The sequence below is a fragment of the Pundamilia nyererei genome, unplaced genomic scaffold (genome assembly GCF_000239375.1).
Source record: "Pundamilia nyererei isolate P.nyererei 1_Seehausen unplaced genomic scaffold, PunNye1.0 scaffold00052, whole genome shotgun sequence".
Lineage (NCBI taxonomy): Eukaryota > Metazoa > Chordata > Actinopteri > Cichliformes > Cichlidae > Pundamilia > Pundamilia nyererei.
The window spans coordinates 2,274,536-2,290,566 of NW_005187453.1; the positions used below are offsets into that span (position 1 = coordinate 2,274,536).

General features: G+C 43.7%; 2 protein-coding genes across 2 annotated transcripts in view; one reads left to right on the forward strand and one right to left on the reverse strand.

Annotated features, from left to right (window-relative positions):
• snd1 (staphylococcal nuclease and tudor domain containing 1) overlaps positions 1-16,031 on the forward strand; it is a 176,916-nt gene that overhangs the window by 73,332 nt on the left and 87,553 nt on the right. The gene's annotated exons all lie outside the window — the stretch shown is intronic.
• lrrc4.1 (leucine rich repeat containing 4.1) lies at positions 7,897-13,097 on the reverse strand. The gene has a single exon (XM_005733478.2). The coding sequence runs from the start codon at positions 11,316-11,318 to the stop codon at positions 8,460-8,462; it is 2,859 nt and encodes a 952-aa protein (XP_005733535.1). The 5' UTR covers positions 11,319-13,097; the 3' UTR covers positions 7,897-8,459.

Here is a 16,031-nt window from a genome sequence, read left to right on the forward strand (position 1 = left end):
TTGACCTGCAGCGGAGTTTAGACCCAGACACGGCTAGTGACGTCAGACTGAACAACCGGATAGACTGTATATAAAAGGTGGACATATCCAACGTGGCATCACCCGCTGGGTGGAGACTTTCATTTTGAAGCCCTTCTTGGTGCTTTGAAACTTCACGTGTTGGGTCGCTACCCTAAAGCATGCTCTGCTTTGCTGTCCTTTTTTGGCTCTAATGGGGGGGTCATTATTTACAACGTGAACATCACATTGAAACTGGCGACTGAAGCCATAAACTCATCAGGAAAGTGTTTGGGGAGATTAGGTTAGCAGTGTGGTCATTTTCTCTTTGGCTTCTTTACAGTTTGACTTACTTTTGTAACCAAAGGAGTCGCCTCCTTTATAAATGATGCAGGTTTGAGATCATTTCATATTGGTTAACTTTTTCCAAGTAGCTTCGTCCCATCTTTATACGTCACGTTTAGTGCTGGAGTGGCAATACTGCAGAAAATGCCAATCTAGGGTCTTTCCTGACTCTGATGGTTCAGTCCACTTTAGTTATTTATTAGATAATTAAATCAAACCACTTCTTTTTCCTTCCACGTGTTAATGTTATTTCTTAAACATCAAAATGTTAAAAATTACATTGATTTTTTTTCACCTTCCGCTGACGTTCACTTAGGCTGGTCCCGCTGAAGAAGATCTTACAAACTTAAGTTTTTGTGTGTCTTCTGACTTCAATAAACTGCCACTGGGTCTTTTTGCCTGTTTTCTGCGATGACATATGCTTTGATCAGTTTTTATGTGGAGGTGGCATAGTTAGACTGCCACAGGTTCACTCCTACAATCACTCCTACACAAGCACTTTCACATAGACAAACATGCTGTCACGCATCTGTGTTTCAGTTGTTACAGGGAGCCAAATTCAGCCCTAAGATAAGAGAGCAAAAACACACTGGACATCACAGCTTTGCAGAACACGTCACTGCTCTTTTCCCTCTTTAGACCGAACGCTAAACAGATTTATTTGAAATCCGAATTAAAGGGGAGAGAGAGATGTTTGCAAAAATATGGCATTGTTTCCCTGCCACATCAGATCTGCCATTAGATATTTTTTTTCTTCAAAGTAAGGGCTGCATTTTAAGTAGGCATGCTTGGAGATGATGTTTATTTGGGCTGCATTAAATCTTTTGGATGGCATTAGTGCCTGAATCCACTTCCCCATGAAAACAGCTTGCGAGCTTATTCCCCCCCTTTTCTTTTTTTGAGTATACAGGAGCTGCATTTACATTTTATTCCACTTAGATTAAGTTCTTAGCAAAGTCTGACAATTTTTCAAATACCCCCTACTAAATGTTAAAAACTCAAGTGAGGGGGGAGGGGTGGGTTGGACGCCACTTTGTACAGTGCAGTGGGGCTTAAGCTATAGACTGCAAACAGAGACTGGCTATTGATTAGTTTGATCTTTAAAGATCACTGCTGACCCAACCGCACACACACACACTTAAACACATGCTGTATTTTGCTGCAGCGACTGAATAATTTCGGCTCCACGTGAAAGCTGCGTTTCAGCCCCGTTGTTGCACGACGCAGCTTGTCAGTGCTTTCCTCTTGACGTTGCTTTCCTTTGCCATTCTGTGCTCAGCGGTGCACATTTTCTCAGCAAGTCTTTCACATTAGCACACTGCTTGTCACCTTGAAGTCCAGATCAGAGTAAATGCATGAGCCTACAGTTACTACACAGTGAACGCTGAGCTCTTCTTTAAAGTACACAATAGGGGCTTCTTATTTATTGCAATCACATTGTAAATTCTCCTTTCAGCTTCATTGCTCTGTGTTCTTATCCCTCCCCTCTGTCTGCCTCTTTTTCACACTCCTTTTCTTCTTCTTCTTCTTTCCCTACGTTCCTTCTTACATACGACGCCACTGTCCTCTGACATGCCAAATTGGAGTGTCATAGATAATTTGGATTTTTTGCCCTCACCGTTGAGCTCAGTTCATTCTCTCTCCCTTGTCCGTTGTTGTTGTTTTGTTTTCTTCCCCCCTCCTCAGTTTCTTCTTTTTCTTGTTCAGTACAGGACACCATTTTGTAACCCCGCTCCCACCCCTCCACGATCACCAAAATGTCTATGCTCAGATACACACATTGTCACCCTTGAAAAGATGAAGTCCCAGAATACTCTCCATAAACTCCATGCACTGCTAGTTGCATTGAGTATCAGTCTTCTGGTTTGCAAGAAAAGCCTCCTTTGTCCTCATTTCTTCCCATGCAGCATAAAAGCAGAGATTTTCTCAGTAACACTTTGTGTATGGGCTTCTTCTGGTCTTTCATGGACACAAATGCAGTTCTGAAAAGTCACATTGGTGTTCTAGTTGTGTGGTCCACACATGACAGCATGAATCTAAATGAATGCCTAAATGGCTAAGAAAATTAGAAGAAGTGAAGGACGTCTCACTACAGTCACTTCACAACACATCTATGCTACAGTATACATGTGGTGTTCTCTTTGGCTCGATAATAAAAGTGTCAAAGTAGTACAAACCTCATTTTCAGAAGATCAAGAATATTGATTATAAAGGAGGTCAGCGGTCAGAACATTTGCTTGGCAGCTTGTGCATATTTCAGCGCTAAACGGGGAGCCGGAGCTCGTTAATACATTTCAGGGTAAACCTATCAAAGCAGTCCAGTAAAGATGACATAAAGGCATCTGAACCGCGTGGCTTTGGCTGCTCTTGTGCGTTTCTGTATAAATGTGTTTGTGTGGGTGAGTGAATGAGGTTTGATCCTGAGTGCAGTCTCCTTGGTGATACTGTGCCTGTGATGATGATTTCTCTCCAGGGTGTAAATCTCAACAAGCAGTGAAATTAATGGTCAGTGGCTTCATTCGTTTTTCCCCCCCCCTCTCTTTGATGTCTATGTGTGCACGCGTGTGTGTGTGTATTTATGTCTTTATTTGTGTTTAGTGTGCGCACAAACACCTCAGCATACCCCACCTCACATATGTCTCAGTCCCCTGTTTGTTGCTCTCAGTGGACATGATTTAGTACACACACAAAAACACACGCACACACACACACCTAAGACTCAACTGTTGGATGGGATCATAAAAGTAAGGCTTCATCGTCTCTTGCTGTTAAGAAAACAGGGATGTTTTTCACCCACCAAAAGGGCAATAAACTCTGTCTCACAGGAAGTAACACACTTGAGCGGTTAGCTCGTGGGGGGAGGAGGAAAAAAAAAAGAAGCAGCCCACCTGTCATTCACTCTCGGTTACGGCAGCAAAATCTGTGGGAATTCGACCACGGTGTATGTCAGTCTATTGGCATACACCTATTCAACATTACAGCCTCAACTGCACTAGGCACATTGCCAGCAGGATACTGCGATGAAATTTCTTCTTCTGCCTCTGTTGACCTCAGTAACAACAAATCATATCACCAGCTGGTCACTGAATATGGCTATTTGCATCCATTTTCACACAGCTGAAGCAGATGCACCGGCACGCATCCACTTGCCTTTCCTCTAATCCACATGCACAACTGTCACCATTACCTTCCTTAAACGTTCCTTGATATTTCAAAATGAATATCTGCAAAGCTCGTAAAATGTATTCTCAGTGTAGCATGCATTCTTCGTGTAGTAATGTTATTAGTAAGGATAATGCAGTAAAGCCAAATGATTAACACAGAGTAAGTCAATAATCCAACTCCCTTAAACCATCAAAATTTTGTCATAATAAGCACGTCCCTGCTTTATTCTTCTGTCTTTGTGCTGTGGTTTGCCGTTTCCACCTTTGACTCTGCTCTCTGTTACAGTCTCTCTATTTGACATTAGGACCCAACAACTCTTTGGCCCTGACTCATGTTGACTCACAAGGCAGCACGCTCACAGGCCTGCTTAGAATATCCTCTCCTCTGCTCCACTAGCACAGTGGCTAGTGTTCACACAGAAATCCTAGAGTATGCACCGTGCAGCACACATCCTTCGCTTCAACCGGGGATTCAAGGCAGTTTGCATACTCGGTTATTAACAGGAGTATATTTTTTAGTACTAACTAATCCATAAAAGAAAAATGCAAGGTTAAATGTTGCGCTTATGGATATGCAAATTATGGAGTTATCACAAAAAACAACACTTGAACGTTAAGAAGCAACACCTTTGGGTTTTTTGTTGTTGTTGTTTTTTGGGAGACATTTTGCAGATATGTTTTTGAGGAGTTGGCTTTTGCATGGCTGATGCTGTTGATTACAATGGCTGTAGGTGTAGGTTAAAATTAAAGAAATACTTTTACTCGTCCCAGCTTCTATACTGCACGGTAATTAACATGAGGAAAAAAACCTAATTAAAAGATTGCATCAAAATAATTGGGTTTTTGAAATGTCCTGCAATCCCCTTTTAGTTTAAAATGAACTACTTTAGTCTTTTTTTTTTTTTAATTGAATAGAGGAGCGAGTATGTTTACTTTCCAGCAGGTTTAAGTACTTTGACCTTTGACACTGAAAGCATACACACCTCGTCCCTGCTATTCCATTTCATTCCTTTCTGCTTTTATATTCCTGAGTATCTCTTACTCAAGCACAGTGGTCCATTTCTTGTATCAGCACTTCTCATCTGCTGCACTCTGCTACGTAACCCACCCCCCCTTCCTCACACACACATACTCTCCTTGTGGTGCAGATCAGGCCATTCACCAATCATGCGAGAGCCATGACGGCCAAGTTATATATCCCCTATTCCATCTGTAGCTGGCACTCTTGCATCACATTTGCTCTGTTTCCTCTTCCCCAAGTGCCTTTGCTTTTGCTTTCTTTCACTCTTCCTGAATTCCTTTCCCCTCTTTTGGTAGCTCCATTTCCATCTTTTCCTCATTTTCAGGTTAGTTTTTTTTTCAATTGCTTTTCCTCCATTTTTTTTCCTTTCTCCCACCATGCTTATCTTTCTTTGTGTCTTTTAATTAACCTCTTCTCATCACTTCCATGTTGTCTTCTGTATTTCTTTTAGTCTCCCACCACATCGAGTTCTGCCACATTTTTCTGCGTACTTATTTTCTGTGATTGCTTTCTGCTCTTTGCTTATTATACTTGTCTGTTTATCAATTTTTACCAAATTTCCACCTTCCCAATAACTTATTTTAAGTAATCTGTCACGAAATCTCACTTAAAATGTCTTTGATATATCTTAGTTTCTATATCATTACCTCTTCTTTGTCCTCTAAGTCGTCTCCCTCCCTGCCCTACAGGCTCGGTGAGCTGTGGTTAAATAGGTTCATCTTACCCTGCTTCCTCTTTCAAATGGCTTCATGATTGCTAATGAAGCACATAAACAGGAAAAGGAAAAAACATGATGTGGAGGAGGAAGGGATGTGGAGAAGTGTTTTCCATGGAGACGGGCTCTTCACCGACTGGCAAGCTGATTGGCTGATTGATGACCCTGTAGCCATTTTGACCGATTAGCATGATGGAGCCTTTTATAGCACACAGTGCAGCCTAATATGTGATCACATTGCACAGCATACTTTCTCTTTCTACTTCTGGGTTGAACAGTGTGATGAAGCATAAGCCCCATCCTGCTATACCTCACTGGGGCAAAGGAGGTGTAATATAGCACTGCCAAGCATATGATAGACTGTCATAACAGAGCTAAATGCGTAATATGGTGCTTACATCTGTCCAGTTAGTTACAATCCATCTAATCCCACAACATTATCTATTTAAAAAGAGCGTGCTGATCCTGCTTTCTTACACTTGTTTGAACATTCCTCTCACACGTGTCCCATTAGAGACAATCGGGAGCTCATTGTCTGGATTTGCATAGTTATCAAAACAATTACAAGTAAACAAAAGATGTGGGAGACAACGGCATGCAAACTGAGATATGAGAATTAGCTAGAAATGGTCAGTACTAGATGAAGTGGTCACATTAACTCTTCAATTTAAATAATTCAACTTGCTATCTTTTCTTTCTGTTGCATTTCTATACGTATCCCAGCACACTACAAAATGAATATATGGCAGAAAAAGCAGGGTAGGATAGCAAGAACTGTTGCTGATTTGATCTCATTTTTGTCCAGGTGGCCTGTCTGGACAGCCCTGGATGCACTGCAGTAGGTTAGTTTTTCTCAAGTTAGTCATATCGGAACATAAAATCTATTTTTTTGCATTGTGTATCAGGAGATTCTTTCCTTTTGGGCTGCCTCTAAATATTTCCAGCTCTCATCGTTTTTGTCTTGTTTTATTTTTTTCTCTCCAGATGTCTCTTTTCATTGGGATGGTTATATCATACCCCTTTAATGTACAATGTTAGACCTCTAAATTATACATGCTCCTATTCTACAACAATTTGATGTTTCCAAGCACAAGACATCTGCTAAAACATTTGTAAAAAGGTGTGCTTTGCTGTGTCCTTCAGCAGTCTTTTTTGACCTCCATTTCTTACACCAGCACACTTCATCTCCATCTTGTCCGTTTCACATTTTTAGGAACTGGACTTTTTACCCCTTCAAATAAACATCAGTCTGCTCTTCTGTTAGCCTCTATTGCATATTGAGCTGATATGCTCTCAGCTTTTGTCACACTCCTTTTTTTTGTTTAAGATTTAACCTCTGTCGCTATACTTCCTGTGACACAAAGTTTGAAATGTCACATTGTCGAAGAGAGAAGTTCAGATATTTTAGGTGCTCACCTCACAAGTACTACTTTTAACCAGCTTTTTATTTGCCACGCTTACTTATTATGTAAACAGGTGTTGTGAACTTCACTACCAGCCATAAGCTTCGCTCCCAGTACACATCTGTGACTGTGGATCTTTTCACGTCTTCGTTCTAATAATGTTTTGATTAGCTAAGGAGTATCTATGCTGGTTGTGATGATTATGATCAACACAACTCCCACGGAGATCTTTTGTAGTATTCTCTTGGTCATCTCTCACCCACATGTTGCCCACTCCAAGCATGGTATGTTGCTGTTTACTGAAATGTTCTCCCAGTGTACTGCACACCACCTTCTCTTTTACATTTCAACAAACAGAGCTCGAGACACAGTATTGTCATTAAATAAGAGAAAAGAAACAGTCACAGAAAATGTTGGCGGGTCTTTAATGCCCCTCGGCCGAATTCCAGAAAGACAAAATACGTGGTTTACCTGTCTCACAATACTACAGGCGGTGTTTCCTATCCACGGTGTATCATTTTTTGTTAGAACTGTGTGGCTTTATTATGATTGAGAGGGGTGATATTGTTGAAGATGAAAAATGCACAGTTAACAGTGAGACCCAAATGCATTTGTCACCATAAAAAGACCCCATACTGATTGATGAAGCCCCAACAGCTGGAAATGTAATGAAAAGAGATATGAAGATCTATATTTTTTGGCAAAGTGCACCTTTTTCACTCATTACGTTTGTGATTAATAAGACTACCTTGCAATAGAGAAAATGAGGTAGGTAACACAGATTGGATTCTTGAAGCATTATATCATGAGCATTTCAATTAAAGTATTTGTAATGGCACTGCTGTATGTCTCTTTGACTAGACCATCAGTTCTTTTTAACCTGTTAACATGTTTGTTGAACTTAAACTTTCATCAAATGCGTGCTTTGATCAGCCACAGGCTGATAAAAGCATCATGACAGTCACTCATGGCTATAAAACAAAAAGTAAGCCAAAAAAAAAAAAAAAAAAAAGCAGATTGTTGCTGTAAATAATATAATAGGACGTGTGGAGGGATATTTTAAAAAACCCCATCCACTTGTGCACCATGATTCATTCTGCCTGACTCGTTCAGCACACTTAGAGTTAAAGTATAGCTGCAGCATCTTACTGCAGTGTCTAAAGCATTTGGCTGATTGTTACAGTATACGCCAGGAAAAGAAGAGAAAGGGGGGGAAAAAACATCTCTTTCTAATACTTTTTTTTTTCTTCCAAAAATCCTTTTTATTGCATTTATAACATTTGGCACAGTACAAATTCTTGGTGCTTTTACAAGATAAACCTGTAAAGATCAACACTGACCTTTTTTTTTTCCCCGGATTTTGTTAAAGAAAGTCTTCTCTGTATAAATATTCTTTTTTCTTATCACTGCATTCTCTGTAGCATGGTGTAAAAATCACACAGAATGCCCTCTGTTAAAACAAGACTACCCTCATTTTTCAAAGTCAAGACAGCATCTTAAACAACTCATTATTTTAAATAGAAGTTACAAGTTAGAAAATAGTTTCAATTTCTTTTTAATATACGTTTCTCTATCACCAACCCATGGTAATTTTAGTTCGTCCATATATATATATTTATTTATAAGCATGTACAACAAGAAATCATCAGTCTTTTAAGTTTTGCACTCTGTACAAAAGTATGTCCTGTCCTTTTTTCGTTGTGCATTCTATTGCATGATTTTAAATGAGGAAAGGACAAGGGGCGTGTGAAAGAGGGGTGAGTAGGAGCTAGGAAACTGGGGAAAAGGGGTGAGAGCCTTTTGGAGGGGCCTTTTTAAATCTGAGTCTCCTGTACCTTCTCCTTGTTGTGAGTTTTTACGACATAGGGCTCAGCCATTGCTGTGATGGCACTGGGCAAGGTTCGCGGCAAAGAGTTCCCAACATTGTTGTCTGTCCATTTAGCCCCATGGCCAGTCGGTTTATAGGTATTATATTTGGGCTTTAGAGTGCTGTAGTCCACCTTATGAGAGCTGTAGTCCAGTTTATGTGGACTGTAATCCAGTTTAGGTCTCTGAGTTTGTGGACTGAAGTCAGACTTGAAGGCGCTGTAATCCACTTTGTGGGGGCTGAAGTCAGTCTTGAAGGCGCTGTAATCTGTTGCAGTTTTATGTGGGGTGTAGTGGTCCTTAGCTTTGTAGGTACTGTCTGTTTTAGATCTCTGGGCACTGTACTCTGTTTTGGATTTAGGCTGAGTGCTGTAGTCGGGTTTAAATGGGCTGTAATCAGGTTTAGGTCTTGGGTGTGTACCAAAATCAGGCTTGAATGGACTATATTCAGTTTTAGGTCTATGTTGTGTGTTGTAGTCTGATTTTAATGGGCTGTAGTCATGTTTAGGTTTCGGCTGAGTGCTATAGTCCCGTTTGAATGGACTAAAGTCACTCTTCTGCCTGGGATGAGTGCTATAATCTAGTTTGAATGGGCTGTAGTCTGATTTAGTTTTTGGATGAGTACCAAAGTCTGGCTTGAAAGGGCTGTATTCTGCTTTAGGTTTGTGGGTGCTATATTCTGGTCTAAATGGGCTGCAGTCAGGCTTTGGTCTGTGAAGGCTAAAATCCGGCGTAGATTTGTGTGTGTTGTAATCTGTGATGGTTTTGTGGCTGCTAAAGTCCATATTTGGCTTATATGTGGTATACTCAGCCTTCGGCTTGTGAAGTGTGAAATCAGGCTGGGGTTTGTATTCAGCCTTGGGTTTGTGAAAGCTGTAGTCAGTCTTGTGGCTGATAAAGTCCAACTTGTGTATGCTGTTATGGTCTCGGATTTCAGGCAATGTGAGAGCTGACTCTTGGGCTGCAGATGCTGGTGGTGGAAGGTCCTCCTCATCCACCTGAATAATCTCAACAGTGCGGGCAGCTGCCACAGTGCTCCTCTGCTGGTGGCGCTTTCTCAATTTGTAGAAGGCAATGAGCATGACAGCAGCCAATAGTGTCACTGCCACAAAGCAGCCTATTATGATCTTAGTAGTCTTCATCACTTCATCAAGGCTAGGCCCAGACTTGCCTGGTTTGTTAGTCGATTGAATTCCTGGCAACACAGATGGTTTAGCTGCCCCTGGTGGACTGTCGGTGTTTTGCAACAGTACAGTTGGGGTGGAGATGAAGACTGGTTGAAAGACAGAAGGAGAGGCAGTTGTAGTTGTTGTCCCTAGGCCTACTCCTCCCCCAGCAACACCAGCGCCTGCAGCAGCTGCAGTGGTTGTTGTAGTTTTAGGTTTGGGCATCTCAGTGGTTGGCCCCAAGACCTCCACGGTCACTGTGGTAAAGTAACTTAAGTTGGATGTATTAAGCTCAGCTGCACTCACATTGAGGTAGGCTGAGGCATTAGAGTTCCCAGCTGCATTGGAGACCATGCAGGTATAGGTGCCTGTGTCTACTGCAAGGACATTTGAGAAATTAAGGGTACCATCATTGAGGACTGATATTCTCGGATGACTAGAGGCATGTGTCAGTATAGTGCCGTTGGGTAGGAGCCAGCGCACTGAAGACATTGGAGCTGTGCGGCATCGAAGCTCAGCCACTCGCCCTGCTGAGATGTTCAAGTCCCTTGGTGCATCAGCAATGAATGGTGCAGAACACTGGACTGCAGCACCCTCACCTCGGTCCACGTCCACCAGCTGTCGACCTCTCATGCTCGCAGGGGAGTGACAACGTCCACAGCAAGTTGAATTAGTAGGGATGTACTCCCTTAGCCAGCGTGCTAACCATACAGCCTCACAACCACAGTTCCAAGGGTTATGGTGGAGGTGGAGCTCCACCAGGTACCTGAGCGGGGAGAACAAATCATGTGGCACAGCGCTCAGATTGTTATGGGCAAGATTAAGCTCCACCAGTGAAGATAGGTCATCGAAAGCATTGCGCTCTATTACTGTGATTTGAGAGTTCATCACCCATAGCTTTTTCAATGAGCGCAGACCTTTGAAAGAGCCTGGTTTTATCATTGGAAAGAGATTTTCAGAAATCTCTAGCTCCTCGAGGCCTTTGAGGGGACTTAGGTTTGGCATATCACCCCTTATGTTGCACATTCCCAGGTTGAGGTACTTGAGATTTTGTAGGCCCTCAAAAGCTCCTTCTGAGATGTACTCCAGTTTCCTTAACTCTCCCAGGTCCAGTCGCATGAGTGAGGGTACCCGGTTGAAGGCATAGGAAGGAATACTTTCAATGGGGTTGTTCCTCAACCATAGTTCTCTTAGTTTGGATAGGTATTCAAAGGCCCCACTGGGCACCACCGTCAACCGGTTGTCAAACAGCTCCAGTGTGTTGAGGCTGGTGAGTCCATTAAACGCGCCCACCTCAATCTGCCGAATGGCATTTCGCCCAAGCTGGAGCACCTCAAGGTGGTGCAGATGGCGGAAGGAGTCAGCCTGCACCGCCTCAATGGCGTTTTCCATTAGATTGAGGTGTCGCGTGTTGGCAGGAATCCCAGGGGGGACACGGGTGAGGCCACGACGGGTGCAAACCACTTTCCCCTGCTGATTACTACAAGAACACTGCGGTGGACAGCCCTGGGGTCCTTGAGACACCGCCGCCCCCGCCAAGGCCAGGGAGGCGCTGCTCCACGCTCGCACCATCAGGAAGACTACACAGAGCAGGGCGGCTTTCCTGGCACGATGCACAGCTACCCGCCCCAGGAGACTCATGATGTGGCACGTTCATAATTCAGCATCATCTGGGGGGGAGGATGGGGATGTTTGGGGCTGGTGTTTTGGGGGTGTGGGTGCAAGGAAATTAGCTGTTTGGCTAGCAGTACTGTTTATGGGGCCAAAGTAATAAGGTTAAGGGAACTGATGTGGGCAAGGGGAGAGCAAGGGTTTAGGTGGTTGCTAAGGGGCAAGAGGACTCGACCTGTCCTCAGTTAAGGGGTGATTTTATTTCCATGAACTGTGCTCAGGGGCAGAAAGAAATGGGGTGGTGGAGAGGACTGGCTTTTCTGAAATATGTGTATGAGAAGAACATGATGGCAAATTAAGCAACCAAAAACCGTATTACAAGACAGAGGGGAGGGGAGGGTGTTACAAATTGATGCAGAGAGGGTTTGAAACACTAGACACCTACCTCAAGTTATTATTACAGGTCCTTGAACTGAGATATATAGCTTCCCTCCTTTTTGCAATCAGAAAGAGCTGATGTATTCGCATCAGATGTATTTATATCCAAGAGCAGCAAAGAAAACCTTTTATGTTTGCCCTGTCAAAACGGGCATCAGTGCCAAAGAGCTTAAACAAGATGAGCCCTTTTGTAAATCCATACATCCAAAGAGAAAGGTTCGAAGGCCCTTTTGTGAATGTTTTTCTTCCTTTACGTGCCGATTACCAAGAAAAAAAAAAGGAGGGGGGAAACGACTGTAGCTAGGAATCCAGTCAGGCTCCCAAAGCAGCAGTGCTCCCTTGCTCGCTCTTCGCTGTCGGCTCCTCTTCTCTTGCTTGTCCTTGGAATCCGACAGTTGATCCCCCCGTTAAACACCTTAGCCAGGTCTCCATAGTCCAGGCAACCACAGAGATGCACACGCACTAATGTTTTTTGTTTTGTGCAACAAAACCCAAGGCAGGAAACAACAAAAGGAGGGAGGGAGGTAGAAGAAATTACAATTACAGAAGGATTTAAAAAAAAAATCCAGTCCTTTCCAGTGTTCTATGTTTTTTGTTTGTAGTGGAAAGGAGGGGTTAAAAAAACAGGAAAAAAAACCAGTCCTCCTTATCTGTATTCCTCTTTTCACTTTTTAGTAGTCAATCAGTTGGTCGGTTGGTCAGTCTGACAGCCCTTCTCCCTCTCTTGCACTCTTTTCTTTGCTCCCCTTTTCAACGCAGTGTCATGTCCACTTGATTCTTCTTTATTTTATTTTTTTTCTCCTTTCCTCCTGGGGAGCTCTTGGCAGCAGTTGAAAAGGCTAGGCGACACACACAGCCTTCATTATCTTCTTTCTCCTCTTAACTAGCCACATGCTCCAGCCTCGGCAGCCGCGGTGGCGACAGCAGCAATTGCGAACGCACACACACCATCCCCACGAAGCATACAGCAGCAGTAGCGAGCACACACACAGCAGCAGCTGCAGCCTGCCTCCCGTGCACTTCCCAATAATCCGTCAGTTTCTTCAGAGGGGGAGTAGGGTGGGGGATGGAAGGGGGTGCTGGGAGGAGTGGGGGTATTGTAGCTGGGTTGATCGAGGTGGGTTAGAGGGAGGAGGGATGGCGCGCAGTTTCTCCTTCCTCTCTCTGGGTTGTTTCTTTTTTTCTTCTTGTTTCCAGTTCTTTTCTTTCTTTCTTTTTCTCCCCCTCCTTTTCTTGTGGTGATCAGCACCCCCTCGCAAATGCAGCGTCCAACTGGGAGAGGAGCAAGGCAGAGAAGGCAAGCGCTGGGCAAGCGCGGCTTACAGGCGTGACGTTAACAGCAGCGTCGATGTGGAAAGGATCCGTTGTAGCAGCGAAAGAGAGAGCGTGCACCGTCTCTCTATCTCCCACTCTCTCTCTCTTTCTCTCACACACACCCTCTCTTGCTCTCCCTCACACCCTCTTTCTCTCCCTGCCTCCCTCACACTCTCTGCAGTGTCCTGAGGTATTTGGGTGAGCTCAAAGCACTCAGACCTTTTTAGAGATCTACCTCTTCAAAAACCAGTTTGCTCCTGCTGTCCTTCGCTCTCCTTTTTTTTTTTTTTTTTTTAATGCTCATAGTCTCTTGTTCTGTGGGTTTCTGGGGCTTTTGTGGCTTAGGGGAATGGACAGGCTGTCCAAGCACAAGTCAGAGATGGACAGTGGCATCCCCACAGCAACCATATTTTAACCCCCTCGTGCCCAGCAGTACTCCAAACATTCCAACGACTCTGGCAAAGCTTTCCAGTTTTGCTTTGGTGGTAAGGAAAGGCTGATGGGTCACCGCTTCTCTCACTTTCTGGTTTCCTCTCTTTTATCATGCTCTCTCTCTCTCTATCTTTTCTCAGCCCCCTCACTCTTTATCTTTGTTTTCCTTTCACTTGAGCTCTCTTTGCTCTCACTCTTTTTGCCTCGTCCTTTCGTGGAAAATAGAGGAACATGAATGGACTGCTGACGCATCCTGCTTGGAGCGGTGCTTGGGTTTGATGCAGTGTGTTATGTGCATTAACTCCCTCCACCCACTCCACCCTCACCCTCCTCACTATCTTTCCCACTTTGCTCACTCCTGATCTGTCATTGTGTCACTCTTCTGGCTGGCTATTTTCTTTTACATGAAGCCTCTTAGAAGTTCAAGTTTACACAACTTTTTTGGTCACCAAATTCCATCTTTAGTTTTGTTTCACAGGTTGGAATGAAGTATAATCCCCATTTCTTGCTTCAGCTCCAGGAAATTAAAAGTTTACTTTGTTAAATCCATAATCAGATACTTTTACTCAACTTGGGACTGCAGTAGGACTTCAGAAGTGACTCTAAAATCAAAGAATTTCTTTAAAAGAATACTGGAAAATAAATACTGGAAAGTGAAGTACATTGTATATAATGGAGACTCTCCATCCTCTTCCACGTCATACGCCTCTGAAGGTAGTTAGAGCACTTTAAACAGGCAGGCCTTAACCCTCAATTTGAGCACAAACTGTCGCCCCGGAAAGCACACAGCCATAAAGGTCATGTTAAAAGAGGCACAATAGAGAAAACAAGACAAGCTTTACCTTCCTGATGGAAGTGGGAGAGGTAGAACAAATGAAGCAGACTGTCCTGTAACCCTCTACCTCAAATGATTTGCACCAGCCTCATGCCCATTAAACAAGGTAGCAGTGTGGGTAATTTATGCTTGGTAAAGCTAGCTGTGACACTGCTGCTAGGTGTGTGCATTCGTGTCCAAGGTAGAGAGTAAGCGTGTGAAAAAAGAGAGACAAAAAGAGGGAGGAGAGAAGGCACACGAGCTAGAAAAGGTCACACTGCCTGTAGCGCAGTACGTTATTCCCACTGGCACAGGAGTATAGAGCCAACTCCTATATTATACACACACAGACTTTCTCCTTGACTTCACTGCAGTTGAATATGAAGAGGCTTCAATGAAGCACATGTAACAGCGAGGTGGCAGCCACAGGAGTATAGGGGAGATTTTCCAGTATTATGAAAGAAAAGCTATTTCGTCTCCTTTCCTCTGGGATTGCATAGCATCGCAGGCCTGCAGAGCATGATATCGCAGGTGTACTGCAGCTTCTTTAGTGCATTCTCCAAGCAACTGATAATATAAGATAATGCACTTGCATTTAAACAAGCATGCTGGAGCAGTAAGCTGGACATGGAAGCTCGCAGATGTGATTTTTAGGTACAGAAGTTAAATTTACTACTGTGTGCATAACGGCACTCCTTTGTTTGTGTCGGGTGCTGCCTCTGCACTGTTCTTAAGTGTGGTGTGCCACTGTTTCATGAGCAAGTGACCCAGAATGGGTTCAGGTTGCGTTTAACCCACCCAGGACAGTACTTTTTGGACTAATGTCTAACCAAAATCATCCACTGACCCGTAGAGTGACCACCACTGCAAGGGCAGCTCTCGCCTCTTGGCCCTTATCCTGTCCATTTCTCTCTTAGCTGTCTTTTAAAAAAAAGTTCCTGCTCAATTTTTGTCTTTCCGTGGATACGCCGCTTTCTCAGTACTGATGGAGCCTGGGTCATGCCCTGCCAAATGCTGTAATGCTCCACTGACCAAAAGCGGGCAGCCTTTTGCGTTATAGTTTGATTCTGCCCCAGAATGGCCAAAACAGCCTGATAGCCGGCCAAGCTCTGCAATCACTGCAAGGTTTTCCCCAAGTCCCCCCCCCCTGAAAAAACAATCTATATGTGTATTTTTCTCAAGCTGAATCGAGTTTAGTAGTATACTTGAATCTAAATCAGTTGTTTGGTGGTGCAAGCCAAAGTTGAAATTGCAAAACTCTCTTTTTGCAGTTCAGATTATGCCAGGATATCCATGGTGGATAGTAGCTAACATCCAGGTCATATAGTGGTCTCATATGTTCACAGTTTAACATGCACTGACTTGACAAGATGGGTGTTGTCAGGCCTCACCTTCTGGACTTGCCGAACGATTACATTTTGATGAGCTGTCAGATACGTGGGACCTTCACGCTGTCATGCCAGGCCCAATCGCCTAGTGTGCGACCCCTGCCCTAACTGCTTCACACAAAGCTCTATGGAGCCAAGCGCTGCACCAGGCCAGGAGGGCACTGGTTGTAGTTTAGGGTGCTGCACGACCTACTTTGGTGCAGTTTGTCCACCAGCATATTCAAGGGGTATATGTAATCAGTACAGAACCCATCCCCTGGGGTTAGTGCTAGCAAATCTGGGCTACGGCCAGTCACATGTAGGTCGGCTGTGTGTGTGTGTGTGTGTGTGTGTGTGTGTGTGTGTGTGTGTGTGTGT

What these genes read in the sequence shown, in the direction of transcription:
- lrrc4.1 (XM_005733478.2), bottom strand. Translation starts at nt 11,318, where the DNA reads ATGAGTCTCCTGGGGCGGGTAGCTGTGCATCGTGCCAGGAAAGCCGCC.